General features: G+C 38.0%; 1 protein-coding gene across 3 annotated transcripts in view; it reads right to left on the bottom strand.

The window, feature by feature from the left end:
- Positions 1 to 4215: 4215 nt before the first annotated feature.
- Positions 4216 to 14193, bottom strand: part of LOC126204399 (histone-lysine N-methyltransferase SETDB1-like) — a 334147-nt gene continuing 324169 nt past the window's right edge. For all 3 annotated transcript variants that reach the window (XM_049938777.1, XM_049938775.1, XM_049938776.1), the window contains 2 exons: positions 11803 to 11954; positions 4216 to 5158 (listed from right to left, as the gene is read on the bottom strand). In XM_049938777.1, the coding sequence (XP_049794734.1) occupies positions 4952 to 5158; positions 11803 to 11954 (359 nt within the window). In that variant the 3' untranslated portion in view covers positions 4216 to 4951. The remainder of the gene's footprint in view (positions 5159 to 11802; positions 11955 to 14193) is intronic.

The raw sequence follows: 14193 nt of genomic DNA, 5'->3' as shown, positions 1-14193 counted from the left end.
TTTCTTCTTCATATAGTGTACACAATCCAACTTTAAATGAACTTCCGTGCACTTTTTGCGCAAATACACATCACCTTAAAACTTATTATTTCGCTTTAATCCAATAGCTGGGCCCATAACCTCCTGTTGTTTGTGCAGATTAATGCAGCTAAATGATAAGTAACAACTATTCACGGGACAAAATAAACTTTTGCTTTATTCGCACAACATATATTAATACACTTGGCTACACAAAAATATTACGTTGCCCATCTACAAACACGGAACATGTACATTCCACAACGTCTAATGCACTCTGCACATCATATCTTGTGCGCCACTATGCACGCTGGAAAATGCCTGTTAACATATCCCCAATAGTTTTGTTGTTGTATATGGCACATTTTCTTTGCAACTTAAGTTTTATTCTCGTTTTTTGTTTTCTCTTGTTCATGTTTTATTGCTGCAGTATTATTCTGCAGTAGCGAGATAGAGTAATAAGCTTTGTTAGAGTATTGGTTCTTATCAGTCAAAGTTACAAAAATTTAACTGAAAACTAAAACAATGAAAAATTCCTGTAATTCTAAAAAACTCCCGGTTTTTTCCCGGACGAAAAAATTCCCGGGTTTTTCCTGGTTTTCTTCCAGGTGAAAAAATTCCAGGGATTTTCCCGGTTTTCTCACAGATGAAAAAATTCCCAGGCCTTTCTCTGATCTCCCGGGTCGCATACACCCTGATATTACATAAATATGAAGCCAGGTGCAAGTTGCGGAAGATCAGTAAACACACGTATATTTAATGAGTATTGTGGACGATGCAAGTAGATACATATTTGTGTATTTCTTAAAAAATAAGCATTATGTATTTGAAGAATGTCCGCCCCTGGTAGCTGAGTGTTCAGCACGATGGAATGTCATGTCTAGCAGCCCGGGTTCGATTCCCGGCTGGGTCGGAGATTTTCTCCGCTCAGGGACTGGGTGTTGTGTTGTCCGTGTCATCATCATTTCATCCCCATCGACACGCAAGTTGCCGAAGTGACGTCAACTTGAAAGACTTGCACTAGGCGAACGGTCTACCCGACGGGAGGCCCTAGCCACACAGCATTTCCATTTGAAGGATTCAGGAAACAGATGATTCAGACAGAAAAACAAACTGAAAAATATCTGAAGAATCTCCAAGCTGACAATGACCTAGAATTATGTTCACATGAATGGTTCGAGTTCTGTGAATCTGAGGGAATTCAGTATGAAGTGACTGACTTACACACCACAGCAAAATTATGTAGCTGAATGCATCAACAGAATGTTAAGTGGACATGGTCCTGCAGTTGACAGGAAGCAATTTATTAAAGATATCTTGGTTGAGCGGATGTACACTGCGGCATACGTGAGAAATTGTGTTACAAATAGCCACAACTGAAATTCGCCTTATGAACTGTGAACAGGTAGAAAGCAAACAAAGACGTTTTCTAAATTATGCACAAGGGCAGAAAAAGGTGTTCTTATTGGATATTCTCTAGATGGCCATGGTTCCAGGATCTGGGTGCCAGAAACTAAACGGATAGTGGAATCCAGGGACGGAACATTCAAAGAATTTTTGAAATGCTCCATTCAAAATAGGGAACAGAAATAATGTATTAACTGCGCAGTGAAGGTGCATTACCATTTCCAAGTAGTGAAGATGAAATACAAAGTGAAAGAGAAAATTCCAACACTAAAGAGAAATTTTATGGTTTCTCACATCAGGAAGAAAATGAACATAATCAGGAAGTTATGGAACATGCTGAAACTACATGAAATTGATGCAGACCACAAAAAGATAAAACAAAAGTAGAAATAAGTTTAAGCAAATGGCATCCAATGACACTTAATTCCAAAGGGGTGTCTATAATGAACAACAAATAAAAAGTTGTGCAGGAAAATGATTGTATCATGAAGCAATTAATTCTGGTGAGGCAGCAGAATAAATAATCACTGTGAATGAAGAAATTAATACCTTAAGGAACTGTGGTACTTGGAAATTTGTTGATCTACCTTCAGATCAGAGCTTATGAGAATATGTTGTCTAATGCTACACTACATAATTTTGTAACTCAAGTTGTGCACACAAATTCATTGGTATGTTTAAGCACATCATAATCATAAAGTTTTAAATTGAACATTAATGATGAATTACATTATAAAGAACAAAAATAGTGTACTCATTTCAAGACAGCATTTCTCAGTGACATGAGGTGTTACTACCTTACACTGAAATGACTGACTGACTAACTGACTGGCTGACAGTCTGCTTCCAACCCCTAATTTGAGAAGCTGCTATGATTTGCCCATTGGGTGAATTTTGGTCATTGCTCAACTCTGCAGAAAAATGAGGTGACACTTTTAGGCAAACGAGCATTCAACATATTCTTAAGAGACTTTTTTGTATTATCCACTAACAGGCTATTTACTCCTTGTCAAGCACAGATATGCATCCCAATTCACACTTCGGACTGTTGCCCAGTGGTGCATGGCTTTAAATACCAATACTAAGTTATTCAAAACTCTGAAGGAACTAATTTACAAGCTGACAAGAGAATAGCTCAAGTTTCTGTATGTGTTTGTCTTGCATGCTTTGGAAGGTTTCACCTTCAGGAATTGAATGACAAGAATATGGTTTACTTGGGTGGTGTGCACAAATGCATGTACATATTTCACAGACAATATCCCAAATGTCGCTGAATGTAACTACACAAATACATCATTATACGACACACAGTTAGAGAGATATGACATCATAAACAGTGAGATACATGAAAAAATACTGCATCGTGCATGAAGTTCTAATACACTTATTCTTTACTACTAAAACACTCCTACAGTCAAATCAAGTTAGGGAAATCCTTGCCACCTGGTAGTGCTTTCGACAGCTTTCAACTGTGAAGCGCTAATGGCTGTAGGCAAACAAAATATCTGTCTACAGAATTGTGAAGAAGTGTTTGCATACAGATGTTTACAAAATTGTGTTGCAGATATGCAAAACAGCAGCACCCAGCCATCTGGACATGTGATTAGAAAACTGTTGTTTATAATCAAGTTCTGAGTGAAATAAACATTACAGAAATGTGTATTTTGCACAGTTTCTAATTTGGATCATGTACTTATATGTTTGTACATTATGTGTATTATTTTGTACAGTTGTTTCATAATTTCAAAGATGTTTTCACAAGTACATGGAAATGACAATTTTTTGATATTACAAGACAGATCCAGTTAACTTTTTGTTTTCATTTCTAATAGAAAATTGGCAAAATGACTGTACAATTCAGTGTGTAAATTAAATTTCAGACAAACACTTGTAAATTATTGTGAAAACCAAAGACTTGGGGAAAATGTCTAACTCATATGGAAGAAAGTAAAATCAGACTGCACATACTGTGTCAATACAAAAGAAAGGTCTCTCTCTCTCTCTCTCTCTCTCTCTCTCTCTCTCCGCCCCCCCCCCCCCAACCTGATCACAATAAACACACTTTTTTTTTTTTTAAATAATGGCCAATTAATCTACCTTTTGTCGCTTGATACACTGAAATGTCACAAAAGAAACTATAAAAAAAACTGAGAGCTTCAGCAATTGGAGACTCAAAGATTACATATATTGTGTCTACACATGTCTAGGTAACATTCTGAAAAGGAAGTAATACCAAACTCACTGTGCAAGTTAATAGGACACCACGAGTGCCTGCCTGCGGGTGACTGGGCAGGGGCATGGAAAAAGATGACATGCAAGCAGGCAGATGGACAGGCAAACCGCAGTCTACATGACTGTACCAAGGAATCGAGAGCTTGGATGGCCAAGTGGCTCACACTTTGGCAGAACACGTGCAATAGAGCCATCTGGCAGGTGGCCTATACTAACTAAGCCTGCTCATAACAATGGACCAGCCTGCCCTAGGAGACCGGACGACCAACAGTACACATCAGATGTGAAGACACGGAAAATGCATTCACTTGATTATTTACTACAATGTAAGGATCCTTATGAAAACTTTTAGTTTCTAACAGACTTCTAAAAATTCTTCTTTTGTCTTGCCTTGCTAGTTTTAGTGTTTTGAACCATGTGTGTCATATCCTATGAGGCAATAATGGATAGCTGTATGTTATTCACAATCAGGAATCCCTACTGTCATGAGGCTACAAACCCTAGGTCTTACAAGGTTGCTAGAGTCTTCATCAGACAAAGCTGAATGAAAGAGAAAAAGATTGGCAAATGTTTTTATTAAAAATCTGTGCCATACAATCATACATTTCATTTTCTTTTGAAACATTCATATTACACAAAATGAAGTTTCAGCAGACCTCTACTGCTGCCACAAACATCACACAGGAGACAAAATCTTAAGTAACTACAGATATTGCACTCGGTGGGTGTGGGAGGCAACCAGGAAGGTCAACACTGCCTAATATGTAACTGCTGGAGATCAGTTTCACTGCTTCTTTGTATCCTCTTTTTCCCATATATGGAGAAACAATGTATCAGTTTAAATTACACAAAATAGTCACTGATTCAATACTATTTAATACCACCAAAACAGAAGAGAAGTACTGTCCATACACTTTTCTGAATACTTTTAACAAATAAGGAATATAAAATATATTCAATAAATGTATATTTCTTATTGTGCTACAATCATTTCTGGCAGAGACTCTCCTGAGTGTCAAATAATATTTTAACGATAATTATACGATAAAACATTTTCTTTTAACATTAATAATCATAGGAGATTTTTCAATTCTTCCACAAACAGATAATAAATAAAAACTACTTGTAAAGTCCTGGAGAGAAACTCATACTTTATATGGTCCATGGCAGTGTCTATTATTGAGGACAAAGCACCGTAAATTTGTCTTTGTTATACTATGTGGAGACACACACACACACACACACACACACACACACACACACACACACACACACACACACACACACACACCATTCAAAGTAGACGTCCGCGACAGTCTTCAGCTCCACAATGGCAGTGCAACACTTTTCCAGGCACACTACCAACATCATAGTTGTAATCCCATGTCAATTCTGTGCCTGCTGGTATGTATGTAAGTGCAAAGAAAGCAACCCAAGGAAAACGAAGGTCGTGAGTATCCACAAATACGTTTTGCACAAATACATTTGGTGAGCACGAATGCTGAAAAAAGAACAGCAATGTAGACATTAATTACTTTGTAAAATGAGAAAACTACTTTGAAATACTTAACATTGTAGTAATAGTGAAATTAACAATGAACTTTTATATTGTACTGTCTTCAAAACTAATTAAGACTAGGCAAGTCACATGGATTGTAATTCTTGTTATAACATTCATACCCAGCAGAGAAAACAGAGCAGCAGTTCCTATCACTAATTTAGCATAACCTACACAAATGAATACTTACAGAAAAGTCTCTTGCAACTCAGGTAAATAACAGGTAATGTACAACAAATTTCCATGAATTTTGTAAATTCATTCAAATAAGCATATTTACAATCCTATAGACATAAGGGAAGAAAATGTTGCCAATTTTGCAAAAACATTCACACATATTTGTCGATAATTTTTATGACAAATTATCCTGCTATATACAGGATTCAGATTCAATTATAGGTTCTGGCAGGCATTTTTCCTTGGTAGAAAGACAGGAACAGGTTGCACTCAGTCTTTTGATGTCAAGTGAGGTGCTCCTTGAGTAGTAGCTCCAAAGTCTGGGAAACTGACAACAGCTGGTGTGCTGACTCTGCACCTTTCCGTATCATATCCAAATGACACCATTGGTAGAGGATAGCGTGATAGTTGGTCAGTACTGAAAGGTCAATCATAGCCTATGTTGTATGAAAAGGATAGATTGCTACTCACTATATAGAAAACACGCCGAGTTGTAGACAGGCACGACAAAAGACTGTTCTTCAGAAAAGCAAAATGTGCACACATTCACACAAGAAAACATATTTGACACACACATGACTGCTATCTCTGGCCAAAATGCAACAGCAATGCATGGGAGCAATAACCTGGAGTGAGGTGGGTAAGATTAGAAGATTAGGAAAATCCTATCCATGATCCTTTGTGGGTGGTGTTCTGTTGCTCACTCAAGCTCCTCAACATCCCAGTCCATCCCTATGCTGTTCCCAATCCCAACCCCTTGTCACAGGGATCATACCCCAGTAAGAGAGCCAGGTGGAGGATCTGCTCAACACACACACCCAGCACTTCCTATTCCAGTCCTGTCACAGGTTTATACTATCCCATCAGCGGCCAGGCCACCTTTGAAAGCAGCCATGTCATTTACCAGCTCTACTGCAAATCACTGCTCAGCACCACCACTAGCATTCCCCATCACTCAATAAAGTGAGTACAGAGAAAGGGGGAAAAAAAGCTTCTTTACTCCAGGAAAGAGGAGAACAAAATTTTACATTAAGAGAATTTTGAATAACAGACTGTAAGGAGACTGATAAATTTAAGTTAATAGTTCCTTAATCAGAGTAAATACATCGTTTAATGGAGGCATTTCATCACTAAGGCCCTTGTTACACAATTAGGGCTTCAGGAAGCATCAGTCCCCCCCCCCCCCCCCTCAACATAATTCATATTTTATAACATTTACCAGGTGGAGGTGGTTAATAGATACCACAGGAAGGTTCTAGTTCAATGCTTAGATATACGAAGTAAACATATTTACTTTTTGAAAAACATGAGTAATTACTGTAAAGTAGGCAGATTCTTCATACATTCGAAGTATTTTGTTACTGTTGTGTTAGGTTATCAGTACTGTTCGCAAGCACTCAAACAGAGCAAAGCGTATAACTACATCACTCCATCAAAAGTTTCATGTCACTGTGATTACGTATCTAGTAAACAATTTCATACAATAACAATGTGTGTATATAGTCCTTAACCTCAAAAGTACATTGTAATTTGCACTGTTGGTGCCGTTTTCATTAACTGTTGTTACTTAGGCATTCAGATACTGTTTGTGGAGACAAGTTTAAGCATGCCAAATCGCAATGAATATTCGGTTGATATCAGACATGCTCTTTTGCATGCTTTGAAGAAGGGAAAGTTGCAGCGTAACACAGCTACAGACTATGGCAATCGCTACTACTAATAATTGTGTTGAGTTGATGGCTAAAACAGGAAGGAACAGTAGCGACTTAGCCAATAAGCCAAGGTCGGACTATCCTTGAAAAACAACACAAAGGGAGCACAGAATAATCTGTAAGCAGTTAGCTGCTCGTCCAAGAAAATTGGCTTGACAAACTGGGGATGATCTGTGGCAGCATCATTATAGACTGAACCAACACGTTTCTACTGTGAAACATTGCCTAGTAGCAGGTGATTTAAATGGTAGACAACCCATCATGTAAACCACTCGTAAATTTAAAAAAATAGGAAGGTCAGGAAAGAGTTTGCAAAGAAACATCAAACGTGGAATGCAGTAGACTGGTCGGTTTTACAATGTGACAAAAGCAAATTTAATGTACTTCCTTATGATGGTGTGTAATATACACACTGATCAAAAAACCACAGGGGCAGCGAAAGGTGCCATGTACTGACCATTAAGCACAGCAGCGGCAGTGTCGTGGTATGGGGATGTTTGCTAGGCTTGGAGTGGGGTTGGTCCTGTTGTCCAAACAGAAGGCAAATTAGATTGTTTCCTGCACAGTAATGTTTTAGAAAAGAATTTGGTTCCAGATGGGATTAAGAATATGCCACTTAATTGGGTATTTCAACAGGATAATGATTCAAAACACAGCTCCGGCCATTTAAGAATATTCTTTCCAGATAAAAAAAAATCAGACTTTTGGAGTAGCTACTCCACAGCCTGGATCTAAATCCAACTTAACACCTTTGGGATGCATTTGATTGACATGTAACAAGCATGTTCGTTACAGAAGCTACTCAAACAAGGATCAGTTTACTGCAGCGTTATTGGATGAATGGTCAAAACTCCCATTTGACCTATTACAAAAGCTTGTGGATTCAAGGCCAAATAGATGTGCAGCTGTGATCAGAGCCCATGGGTTTGCAATGAAATACTGATTTGTTCTTCAGATTCCAAAAAAAGTTTTGCTTTATTCTTACTTATTCAGAACTGCAAATAATTGTTGACCCAGAAGAATAAATTACTTTTCTGTTTTGATTTAAGATAGCTTTCTTTAACTAAATGTAGTTTTGTGCTAAATGAATTATAATTGCATACTTTTCACTTACCCACAGGCAATTTCTTCTATTGCACAACTATTTTCATGGTATTGTAACTAATGTTAGGATGAGTCTGTTTCAAATTGTATCGAGATGGACATATACAGGTATGGAGATAGCCTCATGAATCCATGGACCCTGCGTGTGAGCAGGGGACTGTTCAAGCTTTTGGAGGCTCTGTAATGTTATGGGGCATGTGCAGTTGGAGTGATATGGGACCACTGATACCTCTAGATGAGACTCTGACAGGTGACACATACATAAGCCTCCTGTCTGATCACCTGCATCCATTCATGTCTATTGTGGATTCCGACCCCACACATCCAGAATTGCTACAGAGTGGCTCCAGGAATACTCCTCCGAGCTCAAATACTTCCGATGGCCACCAGACATTACTGTATTTACTCGAATCTAAGCCGCACTTTTTTTCCGGTTTTTGTAATCCAAAAAACCGCCTGCGGCTTAGAATCGAGTGCAATGTAAGTGGACGTTCTCAAAAATGTTGGTAGGTGCTGCCACAACTAACTTCTGCCATCGAATATATGTAGCGCTATACAGGCATGCTTTGCAGGCACAAAGATAAATACTGGCGCCAAAACCTCTGCATCAGTAAATAAATTTAAAAATAAAAGGTGGAAGACGAGCGTTTTCTCTGCCCCGAGTTTCGACCACTGCATTTTTCATACATTACACAACGAAGTAAATACAAATTACGTATTGTTCATCTTCGAATGTAGCAGCATTTCAATGTACTACGAAAATCCGACTGGAAAGACTGGTTTGGATGTTTATCAATATCGCCAACTCTACGTTCTGAATTTTTTCCTACCTGACTACCTGTGAGAAGAGATCGTTTCTAATAGGAATTTTATGAATTGTGAATCACATGCAGTATTCTCTTCACCATAAGAATAATACGAATATAAACATTTTGCCATGTATTCTTTCGTGTGTGCTGCTATCTCATTTAAATCCTGTCTGCCTAATAAACTACGAAACTAGAGTGAGACAACAGCAAATGCGGAAGAATATACATATCATGTCATGTTTGTATTTGTATTATTCTTATGCCTAATAGTAATAGTCAGAAATGAAGCACGGCAATTGACTAGTTTTTTAAATCTACGATGACTCTAATTTCTGTGCAGAATGTAATGTACTAAAGAGGCGTCTGCAAAGATTTTCAAACGGAGAAAAATTTTTGCTGAACTCTCATTAAGAACAACTTCTATCATACGCAGTCTATTATTTGGTTCTTGTTGATCATTATCAAAGAAAGCAGCAGTGTAAGTAACAACAAATAGCAGTCTCTTGCCATTGTTTCGCTAATAAGACGATCCCTCTCTCTCTTTTTTTTATTGTAAGCCGCAGTAGCACGCACAACAGCAAGCCATGCGGCGAGCGGCGACAGGCCGTAAACACTCATTAACAGAATGTGACAAACAATGCATGACACAGTAAAATAATACATTTTTAGCTTAGAGTGATGTAAACACCTATAACATAGAGAACGACACCTATCAAATCAAAGAAAAATAAGCAATCAATTCAAACTAGAGGAAGCACCTGAAAAAGGAAGGGTACCCGTATAAATACGGACGGAGCGCCTGATGCATAGCAATGGCTACCTGGTAAAGCTTAACTGCTAAGCTTACAACTCGAACCAAACTACTGTAGCTAGCTGTATCGTCATTCATTCGACCTAAATTTAGTCTCATATTACAATGGACCAACTTTGTTTCGATTTGGAGGTGCGGCCTAAAACTTTTCTCTCCCCTTGAATTTCGAGTCTCAAATTTCAGGTGCGGCTTAGATTCGGGAAATTTTTTTTTCCTTGATTTCAAGTCTCATTTTTCAGGTGTGGCTTAGATTCGAGTAAATATGGTAGTGCATTTAGATAAGCCACTAGATGAGATGATTCAAATTAATGCTTTGAAATGACATTTGCCACAAAGAGTACAGTGGAGTCTTGTCTGTGGACCTGATGACACTATTGAGGAATTTTTGAGATATGTTGACAAATTAGACTTAGCCTGGGAAAGAAATGAAAGGTGTAATGACAGGCAAGATGACAGTAGAAATAGAAACAACAGAGCTTTCAATGATCATTTTGAACATAGGGATAGGAAGGGAGATTTTAGAAATGAAAATTATAGGGGAGAGTTCCAAGGGAATAGTAGATTCAGAAATGATGACAGAAGAAATAGGGAAATAAATGATAGGTAGAGATCAGAGAACAGAAATTTTGAAAACAGAAGGAATGGTCTAGGAAACTAAGGCCTGCCTCTTTTGGAGTCTGGCAGAGTGAGGCAAATAGAAATGGTGTTTATAATCAGGCACACTGTGGTCACTTCAGAAAGGGAAGGGGTACAGCAAATAGGGACATACCAAGGCAACCTGAAGTGAACAGAATGAATTTTGATAGGGAACTTTTGGGACAATTTTTTATCTGAGAACAAAGATGAACAAAAAAGGAAAAGAAAATCTGAATTTAAAATAGAGGAAAACATTTTTACAAATTTCTTTGGTAGTAGTAATGTAATAGTAGTTACTGATAGTGATGAGAACAGATCTGATGAGTATGGTTTAGTGAAAATATTGAGTGATTGTGAAACGAGTGAACGAACTGATACTGGTGTTGTATGTATGGAAGCCGATGATCATGTACTTAGAAATGAACGTGAAGACGACAGTGTTATTCCAGATAAAAATAGGAGAAAGATGATGATGTAGTAGAACAGAAGGATCATAATGTTGAAGTGGTTGGTGTATTTGAAGAGGTGTGTGAAGATGGAAATGAATTTAGTGTGGAGAGTGATATTAAGTGTGGTGATAATGTTTCTGATGAGGTTGATGATACTGTATTGCTCACACAATTGGATGGAATAGTATATGCAGAAGTTAAGGTTGATGATTGTATGCTGAATGATTCAGGAAACTCCGATGTAAGCTTGAGTAATGATTTTGAAACAAGTAGGAAAGTACATGATAGTTTAATTTTGCCAGTAGATGATAGTGATATTGTGTCTGAATGTATTAATGAAAATGAGAGAGAAAATTTGATAAGTGATAAAATAGTGAAAGTAGTTAGTGACTATGGTAACAAATGTAACCATAGTGACCAAAAGTTTAAAAATCATAAATGAAATTTGTCAAAATGTGTATTTAGGGAAGGATAGTTGGTTTGAAAATCTAAAACAGTCATCTAATAGAAAATTTGCTATATCACCCACTATATCTTTGTGCAAACTGCGCCTCCATATAATTACTTATTCTGGATGTATTTGATGCCTCATCCTGCGTACTACTTATATCTTGCCACATGCTCCAGAAATGTAATTACTACTTTTTGCTATCTCTCTCAAGCTCCTACAAATCTCTTGCTTTCTTCTTTTCCTATAAGCTTCTGTAGGAACAAAGACTTGTAGCTACATTCCAAGCATAAATGTTTGGTAACACTGTAAAATGTGATTCTCACAATATCTGAACTTCATAAATTATTCATAGAATACCTATTCACTACTGCCAGTATTACCTTATTTTACAAGACAATCTGACTAACTGTTTAAATGTACAGTAAAAGTTATACCTACATTTAGATAGCGGCCTATGTTTCCAGCATTCTTCGCATCCATAATGTAACAGTACTCTTCTTTACCAAAGAGTTCCCTTACTGACTTGTATTTTGACTTCTTTTCAGCATCGGAGACGTTCACACCTGGAGTGAAACTGGATGGCAGGCGAACTGTAATTTGAAGGATTTATAGATACAATGTTGCTGTTATATCATCATTTAATAATCATCTATCTGTCACAGAAAAATAATGTACACTTCAAGCTAGGCACACACTTGTCATAAACTTAACAGATTTCAAACTTCGAAATTCACTGAAATGTTGTCAGCATTTTTTTTTTAATATGTTCAAAGTTAAATTTATTTATTTATTTACGATGACAGGAGAAAATACTAGACAACCATTACAACAGATATATACATTTATACACAGCACATGATCTTAAGTTCAGAATGGGTTTGTAGCTCTAACAAGGGAACCTCCCCATCGCACCCCCCTCAGATTTAGTTATAAGTTGGCACAGTGGATAGGCCTTGAAAAACTGAACACAGATCAATCGAGAAAACAGGAAGAAGTTGTGTGGAACTATGAAAAAAATAAGCAAAATATACAAACAGAGTAGTCCATGTGCAAGATAGGCAACATCAAGGAAAGTGTGAGCTCAGGAGTGCCATGGTCCCATGGTTAGCGTGAGCAGCTGCGGAACAAGAGGTCCTTGGTTCAAGTCTTCCCTCGAGTGAAAAGTTTCCTTTCTTTATTTTCGCAAAGTTATGATCTGTCCGTTCGTTCATTGACGTCTCTGTTCACTGTAATAAGTTTAGTGTCTGTGTTTTGCGACCGCACCGCAAAACCATGCGATTAGTAGACGAAAGGATGTGCCTCTCCAATGGGAACTGAAACATTTGATCGCAAGGTCATAGGTCAACCGATTCCTCCACAGAAATACACGTCTGATATATTCTATACGACACTGGTGACGGTATGTGCGTCACATGACAGGAATATGTTGTCGATCCACCTAACTTGTACACTTGGCGAATGGGTAAAAAGATTCTTCTACCTTGCCCGATTTAGGTTTTCTTGTGGATATGATAATCATAAATTAAATTAAATAAATTAAGCTTTTCACTTGAGGGAAGACTTGAACCAAGGACCTCTCGTTCTGCAGCTGCTCATGCTAACCATTGGGACAACGGCGCTCCTGAGCTCACACTTTCCTTGATGTTGCCTATCTTGCGCATGGACTACTCAGTTTGTATATTTTGGTTATTTTTTTTTTCATAGTTCCACACAACTTCTTCCTGTTTTCTCGATTGATCTGTGTTCAGTTTTTCAAGGCCTATCCACTGTGCCAACTTATAACTAAATCTGAGGGGGGTGCGATGGGGAGGTTCCCTTGTAAGAACATACTGCAGACAAATTGTGAAGATCTTCCACTGTCCCTCTAAGTGTTCTGAGGTAACATTCAGATGTTACATGCTCTTTGCCACAGTCACACTGAGAACATCCATCGCCAATTGTGCAACAATGGTCCACATCTGCCCCCGTCAGTTCTGATCTAAATCAGTAGTCATCAATATTGTTGTGGCATATGAAAACCTGCTGGTTGCTCCTAAGTGGTTTTACATAGTTGGTGACAACAACGCAGTCTGCTCTTGCCATTGACGGTTCCAGGCATCTTTATGCTGAAATGCCTGTCCTGCAGGCTGATTACTGTGTGGTATGATAGTTTTCTAGACCTGTCACGGGGGCTCTGGTAATGAAATTTCTGTAGGAACTGATAATTCTAGGTTGTTTTTTATTCTTGCCCACACATTCAGCAATGACTGTGGTCTTATTATGGATGGTGGTGTAATATTACTAACAACCAGTAGCCAGTGTGTTCGTGAAACAAATACACTCTGTGATGAGGCACATTGATCGGGCCGAGTGTCAATTAGTGTAGTGTGAGCAACATTTAGTTGGGTGGAATAGCAGCACTCTGCGACTGAGTATGAAAGAGCTGAAGTTGACGATCTGAGGACTGTTGCAAAGGCATCCCAGGCAGTTCCTTTTAATGCATCCCAGGCAGCTGCTTTTAAATTCTGGAGTATAATGTTCAGAGTTTTGATTTTAGTTGCCCATTCCAGAGATGGATTTTGTACTTCAAGGACCTGTAGAAGACAATGTACAACTTCACAGCAGTGGAAAAATTCATGGCTTTAAGTTGGTAATTATTAATTTCATGGGAGCTCTTATTAATTTCATGGAAACTCTGCCATAGATTTATCTCAAAAACAAACTAGGGCACCAGTGTAATTTGACAGTGCCAGAGGAATGCAAAATGTAGTTTTAAGTAGGTCTTCAAACTTGTATCTTGATAAACGCTTTTTTCATTGTCATGTTCAATGTTCAGTAAGAAGCCAACAA

The sequence above is a fragment of the Schistocerca nitens genome, chromosome 9, assembly GCF_023898315.1.
Source record: "Schistocerca nitens isolate TAMUIC-IGC-003100 chromosome 9, iqSchNite1.1, whole genome shotgun sequence".
In the NCBI taxonomy this organism is placed as follows: Eukaryota; Metazoa; Arthropoda; class Insecta; order Orthoptera; family Acrididae; genus Schistocerca; species Schistocerca nitens.
Note: the sequence above shows the minus strand (reverse complement) of the source record. Positions and strands in the feature narration are given on the sequence as shown.